Here is an 11,589-nt window from a genome sequence, read left to right on the forward strand (position 1 = left end):
TTTTTCCATTTTTTTTGAATTTTTTTAATTCAAGGTAGTTTGTCGATTAACCACTTGAACTATTTTATTTTTTTAATAAGCTTTAGGTATTGAACAATTGAAGTAGTCTTAAAATTTATGTTAAATTTAAGATATATTTGACCAACAAAAAATTAGAAATACACATTGTCATCAAGGATCTCCTTAGTGGTACCAGGTACATCACACCTTAATATATATATATATATATATCTACCTTGACCCAATTACATGAAATAAACAATCTCAAAATAACACAAGGGTATAATAGGAAATAATTTTTTGGTAGAGTTTTAAATTAAACACAAGATTAAGTAGAAAGTAATGAACCAAATACTTGACAAAAATAATTCATGCATTACTAATCTCTGCATTACTAATCCCTGAGTTATCAATGTTTGTACCAAACGACTCCTAAATCCTATGTATTACTATTACCTCCAAATGGAAGGTATTATTAGTAATACATCCTATAATACCATATAGGATGTATAACTAATCCATGGATCAGTTATACATAGGCTCAAATTCCTACCAAACATAGTACTAAATAATACCATACATAATACATGGACTATCTCTTCTAATACCTCCTACCAAACGACCCCTTAGAGTCTTAGGCTGACTTGGCATACCAAGATTACAAGCAAATAGTGTAAGAATGAGCACGTTGTCAAGTGCCGTATGTGTTCTTAATAGAACAACACAATTCTTTCTAGCAATTTTTGTGTGCTCTCTTAGTCTCTACCATTCTCTTAACGACTAAGATTTCTAGTCTTAAGCTGAGCAAATAGTGCAAGAATGAGTAAGTTGTAAGTATCGCACATTTGCTTAATAGAAAACTAAGAACGTGACAGCCTAGTTGTCAAGCTGTTTTTTTAGAAAATGTGTTACAATAAACCAATTTCTTTGTCGCAGTGCTCATATTTTATAGATATGAAAAAAACCACTTGAATAAGTAAATTAAAACCCATTTTTTCAGCGAGGTACTTGTTGCTGGTGAAATGTAATAGGTAATTTTTCTTTTACTACTATTTTGATGTTATTGCTTATAGGGAAACATTGTCTTATTTGACAAGTGATCTTAATTATCAAACCTATATGTGATCATTGAACACTACTTTTAGATACAATTTTTTTCAAATGCTTGACAAGTGCACAAGATCAACAGCCTGGTTTATCTTTATTAAGTAAGTAACTCACTTCCATTGATAGTATGTGGCAGTACCAAATCAAAGATTTTTCTGTTAGGAGGTTCAATTGCATTATATTATACTTCTACAGGCAAGTGACACCAAATCAAAGATCTGAAAATTTACAAGACACAGTAACAACTCTAACTCTTATTGCACATGCCAGTTTGTAATTAACATTTAGAGTGGAAGCAATCTGTGTTAGTAGCATCTCATTTGACAAAGTCATCTCGTCTCGTGAGATTAGGATGGCCAAAACAACATGGACGACAAAGGCAGTCAATAGCATGTATCAGTTTTCTCCGAGGACCAACAGCGTGTGAACCCATCTCCTTGAGCTTTTCCATGGTTAGATTTGCCAATTGATACTTGTTAATGCTCTTGGTCTGAAAGATGTTCACAAAATGTTCAAAGCCCCTTGAAACCAGCCAACTTCTCAAGCCTCCAGCACTTTCAAGCTTGCGCTCAAGATTAATTGCTCTTATTCTTTTATTAATCATCGCACCCCTATCAGCAGTAATAATTGATGGCTTGGTAATCTTAGAGGTGGAGCAAACACCAGTCGTTCTATTAGTTTTGAAACTAGGCATTGGTCGACTTTCTAAACGCTCTCTTTCACTTTGCCTTAATGGTCTTGGGAACTGAGAAGTTAATTGTGGAACTACTTCTGCAACTGTTGGTATACCAAGTTCAGGTACCAAAGACTTTGGCACCTCCCTTTCAGAAACTACGTGAGCTTCAGTCTGCATCTCAACTTGATGTGGTTGATTATCAGTAGGTTTAATCGTTGGTACATGTATCAGGCTTTCTCCAGCATTATGCACCACGGACTGCTTCGGTGCAGGTAGGGGTGGGACCAAAATTGTAACTTTCTGCTTCTTGACTATTATCCAGCTATCTTCATCCAGGTGGTTTACCTGTGAAGGTCCCGGACTATCCTTCTTAGTTTTAGGAACAGGTACACACTGTCGATGTTTTGTCCTTGCCATAAGTTGCTGACCTGCTGAATATGGAAGAATAAAAAACAATTATGTATGATGAATATATGCACTTGTACCAAATAGCAACCAAATAGAAAAGTATTGACAGCCAGAAATATGTCAAAGACGCTAATCCAAAATATAATCCCCCTTCCCCACCCGTCAACGAAAAGGGATGTAAAGAATTGAAAAGCCAAACCAAAAGAAATTACTTGGAACAAGATCTGCAACACAAGGCTGTCTTAACAGAACTAGCAGAAATCAAACAAGTTTAAGACCTAAGAACTACATTTCTAACCAACCAAAAAAAAACACATTACAAGTATATTCTAAAGCATAAGCTTCAGTGTGTCTAGGTTAAACATTTCTATGGGCTGGGGTATACTAAAAGGATGTTTATAACAACAACTACAACAAACCAAGTGTAATCCAACGAGTGAGGTATGGGGAAGGTAGAGTATACACAGACCTTATCCCTACCTTTGAGAAGGTAGAGAGATTGTTTCTGAAATACGCTATGCTGAACAAACAGTGAAAAAGAGGCAATCATGACAAACAATGAAAAAGAGGAAATAGCAACAAACAAAAACAACAGCAAGATAATTAGATATCAAGGTGAAACAAGAAGTAGTGATAGAAATCTAAAAATAAGGGAAGAAACTAATAATAGTAAACTCTGGAAAAGGGAACGACTACTAACTTAACCTTCTACCCTAATCATCGACCTCCACATCCTCCTATTAAGGGTCATGTCCTCCGTGAGCTAAAGTAGCACCATATCCTGCTTAATCACCTCAGCCTTATGCCTACGTCTACCACTCCTCAAGCCTACTACGGCCAACCTCTCACCACTGCTGACCAGGGAATCCGCACCTCTCCTCTTCATATGTCCGAACCATCTCAACCTCACTTCCCACATATTCTCTTCCACAGGAACCACTCATACCTTTCCCCGAATATCTTCATTCCTAATTTTATCTCTCATGTTATGTCTACACATCCAGCTCAACATCCTCATCTCCGCCACTCGCATCTTCTGGATATGAGAGTTCTTGATTGGCCAACACTTCGCCCCATATAATATAGCCGGTCTAACCACCACTCGCAACTAAAAGGATATTTAAATCAAACTAAGAAATAACAATTATGCATGAATAGTAGGATGATACCCTGATGCTGGACACCTAGATTTAATGTAAAAGGATATGCCCCTCACATTTCCAAGAGTGTCGTCTAGTGAAATTAATAATCCCTTCCATGGAACCTTACCATGGTAGACAATATACAAAATATCACCAGAACCAAAATAATTTATTGATGAGATTTTACTACTATATCAAATCCTTAGGTTTAAAGCATTTCTGGTCGCATTGGAAATGGAAACTATAGTTAGAGGCTTTATGTTTTCGTAGATCAAGGATAATTTCATACATTGGCTTGAAGTGGAAGAAGACAGCATCACAACAATGATTGATGTAGTAGAAGTAGCATAGATGACAATTGACAACCATCATAAAAAATATATCTACAGTGATTGTGGGTATTAATGTGATTCACTTTGTTTTACCATAATGACAGGCTGCACCATTCAAAGTATGATGTTTGACAGAGTGGCTCCTCAGAGCTGCTAAGCCTACTTCAGAATATTAGTGAACTCCATCAGGTACCAAGACAATGTAAATGTTTTCTGATTCTTAAGAATCAAAAGACTACAGTTCAAGAGATGATTGCCGTGAGCATTCTCCCGGTACTCTGTGGAACAACAGTCAAAAGATCTTCCTCGGAACATAAAATGGAAGACCAAACTAATAATGACAACCTTTCTCAAGAATTTCGAATGCCACATCACATGAAGTTGATGGCTACATCTATGAACCAGATATATCAGATAGTGGACGCTGGTATCTACAAAAAATTTAATCCAAATGTCGATTTTGGTACCACAATCGAAGAAACGAACAATCTACAGACACGTACATCCACAAGACCACAACTTCAACACTTCAAATGTTTAGTCGCTCCCAGGATAAACTGCAATCCTGCAGCAATCATGTCTCAAAAGGCAATACTATACCCAAACTACTATGGGTGTCTTAGAGACAGGAAAATCTTCCCAAAGATGTTGTGAATAACAAAAGAAAGCCCTTGGTAAATATTTCATAAACAACTTATGATCAAATTTCCATTCACCAAGCATTGCCACTAGATTGGATCAGAGGCGGATCCAAGATTTGGAGTCTCCAGATGCCAAGTATACTCATCAATTTTAGGCTTCATTAGTCTTTTCGGTCTATATGGAAAATCAATCAACAAACTATGAACCGTAATAAGATGACAAGCTATGTCTTATATATATACTACAAATTCACACCCCACATTCTACTGAGATCATAAAGTGAACAAAGTTAAAACTTTCAATAATATTATTAATATCATAAATTACCCATCATTCATTTACAGTTGTCCTTGACGAGTTATTGTATTATGAAAAACGGTCAATGATGATATCATTACTTACATTTGCAAATAAATCACGCTCTCTGTAACACACTAAACAATAATTTAATTATTGATCACCGATGTCCTTCTATACTTCATTTTTTATGTGTTTCATGGATGAGAATACTCTCTCCACCGTTGTCGTAGCAACATGTAAAATCAGAGTCAACTTCACAAGTAAATAAGTCTCCACAAGATTTGCCTCAACAAATGCCTTTGCCAAATCATGAATTCCTCGCAAGTTGGAGAATTAGGGATTACCATCTCGCATATGAATTATGAAAGTGTCAAGTTAGTAACTCAAATTTGTCCGTTATAAAGCTAATCTGGATAACACTTTGCTAAAATCATGATTCTACCTTTATCAAAGTTAGAGAACGAATTGATTGGATTCAAGCTACTCATCCCAAAAAGTAAATCACAACATCAAAACGATCATTAAGCTCTTAAAGTTGCATATCAATGACAGCAAAAAAAAACTTCAACATGCTTTGAAGACTTACGCTTTGACTTTCTAGGAAAATAAGACTCATCCAACTTGAGAATCAAGATATCATAAAAATCACAAGCATCCTTTAACAAAGATTCCTATCCAGTTTTCCTCATATCTTGCAATGTTAAGAAACTCCACAACATTAACAATATTTTGGTAAAATCTTGCTCATCTCATTTGACATTACCAACATCAAGTGAAGCATAAAGACAAATTTGAATGTTTTAATATTTGTCAAAAGATATTCTGCTTGATTTCTATGACTTTAGGTGGAACTTTTGTGTTCAATCACATGAACAATAGAGGAGAAAATTACAATACAATTATTTAATGTTTTGAAATGTGATCCCTAACGAGTATCAGTTGATCTTTGGAGCCCACATTCTTGATGTAATCCTTGTCTAGTATGAACTTCACCGGATTCAAATAATTGTTCCAACTGTTCAGCATAGTGATGATGGAGTAAATCTCTATGCTTGAAACATCCACCAACAACATTCAACACATTAGTAACATGATCAAAAAAGTTTTCAACATCTGAATGTGTTTTAGCAATAGATACAAGTGTTGGTTGGAATTGATGAGCAAAACAATGAATGTAATATGCCGATGGACTATCTTTCATAATCAAGTTTTAAGACCATTTATCTCTCCCTTTGTAATACTGGCTCCATCATAATCTTGTCCACGAATTATGGATGGACTTAGTGAATGATAGGAAAGCAAAGAATATTTTTTCTTCTTCAATGAGCATGCCAATGTATCACTTGGCTATGATCCAAAAAGATATAGTCAATGCTTGTGCAAGAGAAATGTTGAAAGCTATAATTGGGGACTTAAATGGAGATTACTTTAGTATATTAATTGATGAGTCCAAAGACATCTCACACAAAGAACAAATGGTTCTTATTTTGTGGTATGTAGATAAGAATGATGAAGTAGTAGAACGATTTTTCGGTCTTGTCCATGTTAGTAATACATTAGCATGATCATTGAATAAAGAAATTTATTCTTTGCTTCCTATCATTCATTAAGTCCATCCAAAATATGTGGACAAGGTTACGATAGAGTTAATAATATGAAGGGAGAGAAATGGTCTCAAAATTTTAATTATGATAGATAGTCCATCGGCATATTACATTCATCGTTTTGCTCATCAATTGCAACAAACACTTGTAGTTATTGCTAAAAAACATTCGGATGTCGACTACTCTTTTGATCATGTTACTAATGTGTTGAATGTTGTTGAAGGATCTTTCAAGCATAGAGATTTACTCCGTCATCACCAAGCTAAAAAGTTGGAGCAATTATTTGAATCTGATGAATTTCATACTAGACAAGGATTACATCAAAAACATGAGCTCCAAAGACCAGGTGATATTCGTTGGGATCACATTTCAAAACATTAGATAACTTTATTGTTATTTTCTCGTCTATTGTTCATATACTTAAAGTGATTGAACATGAAGGTTCCACCTTAAGTGAGAAATCAAGCAGAATATCTTTTGATAGAGATTAAAACATTCAAATTTGTCTTTATGCTTCACTTGATGTTGAAAGTGTTGGCAATGTCAAATGAGTTGAGCAAGAATTTACCAAATCTTAAAAGATCAAAATATTGTTAATGTCATGGAGTTTCTTAATATTGCAAAGAAAAGATTGCAAGATATGAGGAAAACTGGATGAAAATCTTTGTTGGATGGTGTTTCCTCATTTTGTGATATGCATGATATCTTGATTTCCAAGTTGGATGAGTCTTATTATCTTGGAAAGTCAAAGCGTAAGTCTTTGGGCGTTTGTTATTCGCACCACTAGCGTGTTTAAGTCTTTTTTGTTGTCATTGATGTGAAATTTCAAGAGCTTAATGATCGTTTTGATGTAGTGAGTAATGATTTATTTTTTTGGGATGAGTAGCTTGAATCTAATCAATTCTTTCTCTAACTTTGACAAAAGTAGAATCATGACTTTAGCAAAGTGTTCTCCAGATGAGTTTGATAATGGATAGAGTCGTGATTTGAGTTACCAACTTGATACTTTCATAATTCAAATGCAAAGTGGTAATCCATGTTCTCCAACTTGCAAGGAACTCGTGAGTTGGCAAAGACATTGGTTGAGGCAAATTTTGTCGAGACTTATTCACTTGTTTATTTACTAGCGGAGTTGACTCTGATTTTACCTGTTGCTACATCAACTACGGAGAGAACATTTTCATCCATAAAGCACATTAAAAAGGAAGTACGAAATAACATTGGTGATCAATTTTAAATGATTGTATAGTGTGTTACATAAAACGTGATGTATTTGCAAATGTAAGTAATGATGTCACGATTGACTGTTTTCAGAATATGAAAACTTGTCGAGAACAATTGTAAATGAATAATAGATAGTTATGATACTAGTAATATTATTGAAAGTTTTATCTTTGTTCACTTCATGATCTTAGTCGAATGTGGAGCGTAAATTTGTAGTATATATTGATGAGTCTACTTGGCACCCGAGACTCCAAATCCTGGATCCGCCTCAGTCTAAAGTTGTGAAAACTATATTGTTTTTGATAAAGTAAAAGATTTCATTGATAATAATAATGTCAACTTGGCCATATACAAGAGGTATACTCAAAAAGGAGAAACCTACAAAATATGGTTCTCTATCAAGACACTCAATCCTCTCTATACAATCATGAACTACGTGAGTGCACCAAAAGAAAATAAGGGATCGAAGACTACTCTTCAACTGAGCAAAGCTCATCTCCACCTTTCAAAAGCTTTCTTATTTCTCTCTTTCCAAGCCTTGTGCCTTTTTCTCCTAGCTCCCCTCACACTTGTGGTGGCTCCTTCGTACATATCATTTATGTCATTTTCATAATTGATATGGGTGCATTTCTTCTCAATTACCTAGTGAAAGGCTTCTCTTGGCACTTTATCATGGATGCATTTCTTCTCAACTACCTAGTGAAAGACTTCTCTTGGCACTCTATCATGTACCTTTTTGAAGTCTGTAAATATCACATGGAGATAATTCTTCCTTTTCCTAGTGATTTCCGTCAACCTACTTCATACAAATATAACCTCTTCAATTAATCTACCAAGCAATCCAAGCTGGTTTTCTACCCTTATAATGCCACTAAGTCAATGTTGTATCACTCTTTCCAAAAGCTTTGTGGTATACCATGAAAGTTCAATACCACCCTGGCTTCTTCTTCTTATTTTTTGATAAGGTAAATGTATTATAAAAAAGTACCGAGAAGGTATAGAACGGAACAAACATACAGAGAATAAAGCACAACCCACTACACTCCTTCCTAACAAACCTAAGAAATCCATATACTGATTCAGATTCACTAGGTAGGCTACTTTTACACCAGAAGTACAAATATTGTAAGCATCGATTTATAGTTCAAGAAAACAGAACTTTTTTCCCTTCAAAACAAGCCTTGTAACTTATTTAGTATTGGAACAATTTTAATATCTGCTTTGTTTTATGTACTGGAATCAACTCTTTCTCGACTTATTTAGCATCTTTGACCAGAATATAACATTGAATAACCTGGTTAGTCATACTATTCCAATCTTCCAAGGAATTTCCGAACCTCACTATAGATTCCATCTCGATGACATTTTATATACATCTCATATTATTCATGGCATCATCTACTTCACTTGATCCGATTCTATGAGTTCAATTAAGGTTCCATTTGTACTGGATGTATGAAATTTGTAAAGTTACTTCTCTGGTCAAAACTTGTTGAAATCATCTTTAATATACTTAACTTGGTTCGGGTCTTTACTCCTTTTCTCTTTCAATCATGTTAAGTCATACATTTCTCTTTCTCTCCTTCCTACATCCCTTACTGTTGCTGCATCTAAGGCTGTATCCAACTTTGCTAATTGCCTCCTCGACTTCTGTCTTTCATTCTCTTATACTCTTCCCGGCTTTTCCATCTTTTGCTCTTCTTAACTTTTAAACCACTCTTTTTCTAGTAGCTCTGCATACTTCTTCACTCTACCACATATTCTTGCAGTTAATTCCCCAAGTAGTAAACCCAACAAGAACACCACTCGTTACCTTTTTAGTACAACTTATCATTTCTTCACTCATTACATTTGTAGCAGCTATATTTTTTTCTTCAGTACTTTCAATTTCACCTAGAGGAATCTAAATTTAGGTCCCATATACTACTAATGAAGATTTAAGACAAAATTGTTCAGATTGGCTCGAGAATATAGAAGCATTTTCACAAAATCTCCCCCCAAAGTCTCCTTTATCCTCCATTTGATTCGTTGATTGAAGGCAAGATACCCTATTGCTATATTCTTAACTAATTTTGGCTTTTAACAGTGGTCTTAGAAACTTTTGCCGAGTAATATAATACCCATTAACCTGCTTTAATTCAAGAAAGTTCATACCCTTGAGAGATCAAAATAGGGTTTTTCCACTTTCAGGTCCAAAACAACAGAAAAACAAAACAGCAACGAAGAAACTACAATTCTCCGCTAAAAACACAGCAAATCAACAAATAAAAGATCACAAGAACAATTGATGAGATGTGCTCTAATCAAAGAAAGCTCAATGTGGATAAATGCATTCACCCATAACCCAATCATTCAGCAAATTCTGAAGTAGCAAATTTAATAGGACTAACCTTAAGAAGAAGTAGGCGATGAATGCTGCTGGTCGAGGAAGAGGAAATGCCACAGTATTTGACAAGAATGAGGGCATGACACCGGAAAAATGAGCTAACAATGCCTCCAACTTTTCAATTAAATATACGGAATATGATCAAAAATATCTTTCTAGTATTCGAAAAAGTTTAAATATATCCGTAATCCATATTTTTGGCCTATTTTTACCCTTATAACTTAACAGATATTTTAAAATTATTATTAATATTACTTATTACGTGGCATCTTTCTATTGAATAAAATAAAATCCCCAATTAACTCCCGCATTAAGATTTATTAATTAAACTTTTTTTATTTGGTTATTTTCATTAGAATTACTATTAAATATTTTATTAATTAGATATTTTATACTTAGTGTAAGGGCAAAATAGAAATCCAACTTTGAAGGTTAGAGCTTTCTATTTTTAATAATATATGATATGATATGATGATGCAAATATTTAAATAATATACACCAAATTAAAACGAAAAAATAAAAAACAATTGCAAAATAATTTCATCGGCAAGTGTAGATTCTACATCATTGATCTCCAATAGAAATAAAATCAAAGGTTTAGATGGTCATTAAGAAAATAATATAAAAAAAAAATAAGTAAAACTTACCTGCGAAGAGACCCCAAATGTCAATATCTCATAAATGTCAGCTTGTCATCTAAGATTCTTGATGCTAATATCACAAAATTATCCAGGATTTCAGTTACATGTGAATGTAAATCAAGTGCTAAATATCATAGTATGGAAGAATCCTCTCAAGTCGGAGGCGAACTAGGATTTGAAGATTTCAGGTGCACCAATATTATGTTAGCACGAATTTGAGATCTAAGATAAACTTAAAATAAAAACAATGAAATAAGGCTCTAGCTGAATTCAAGTCCTATGGGTTTTTTTTTTTTGGTTTCCCACCCAGTGTCCGGAGCCCACATTGGAGCTCCGACTAAATTCGAATCGCACTCTGCAGACCCATTCGAGGGTGATGCTTATAACATAATTTTCTCCATACCCAAGGCTCAAACCCAAAACCTCTGGTTAAGGGTGAAACACTCTCACCAGTGCACCACAACCCATACTGGTGAGATTCCTATGGCTTATACCAATAGCACAATGACACTTCTATGCTCCTCATGGGTGTACTGTTAATTATATCCTAATTTACGCGAGTTTCTCAAGATACATATACATATATACACATAATTTTTTTCGAAATTAACGAATGCATGTGCACCCCACCTATAAGGATAGGTCCGCCTCTGTCTCAAGTAAAGAAACTTTTAAAATAAAATTAGAGGGAACCATTTATTAGTCAATTATGATATTGTAATGATCCTCCATTCGGGTAGTTAATCAAATATAAGCTTTTTCTTATAAAATAGCTAAATTAACATACGTAAACCATAAAGGAAATTAAAAACTACTTGACAGTTCAAATAAAGTCCTTCCTAAACTGTCACTTCTTCAAACACCTAGTGTGCATCAGATGTGTAAATATTGATATTACAAAAATAAATATGTAAAATTACTCTATATTAGAAGTAATACACCATAATAATAATAATAATCCAAAATCTATAAAGGAAATATTTCAGGTATATGTTACGATTATTATTATGGTGACACTTAATTTTCTAAGATGACAAAATTTTGAAAACTAAATTTAGAAAAAAAAAGCAGCCATAAGAACATCATATGCAAAAATATAGTTATGGTTTTATTTATATGTTGTATGT

The 11,589-nt window shown here is 34.1% G+C and overlaps 1 protein-coding gene across 8 annotated transcripts; it reads right to left on the reverse strand.

The window, feature by feature from the left end:
- Positions 1 to 1,209: 1,209 nt before the first annotated feature.
- Positions 1,210 to 9,918, reverse strand: LOC102600284 (uncharacterized). 8 transcript variants are annotated; one of them, XM_006356887.2, is made up of 3 exons: positions 9,826 to 9,918; positions 4,169 to 4,230; positions 1,210 to 2,211 (listed from the first exon to the last, which is right to left on the reverse strand). In XM_006356887.2, the coding sequence occupies exon 3, from the start codon at positions 2,198 to 2,200 to the stop codon at positions 1,424 to 1,426; it is 777 nt and encodes a 258-aa protein (XP_006356949.1). In that variant the 5' UTR covers positions 2,201 to 2,211; positions 4,169 to 4,230; positions 9,826 to 9,918; the 3' UTR covers positions 1,210 to 1,423. The 8 variants fall into 8 exon arrangements, with proteins under 8 accessions (XP_006356949.1, XP_006356950.1, XP_006356948.1 ...); XM_006356888.2 differs by having other exon boundaries at positions 1,210 to 2,214; XM_006356886.2 differs by lacking the exon at positions 4,169 to 4,230.
- Positions 9,919 to 11,589: the final 1,671 nt, after the last annotated feature.

The sequence above is a fragment of the Solanum tuberosum genome, unplaced genomic scaffold (genome assembly GCF_000226075.1).
Source record: "Solanum tuberosum cultivar DM 1-3 516 R44 unplaced genomic scaffold, SolTub_3.0 scf00237, whole genome shotgun sequence".
Lineage (NCBI taxonomy): Eukaryota > Viridiplantae > Streptophyta > Magnoliopsida > Solanales > Solanaceae > Solanum > Solanum tuberosum.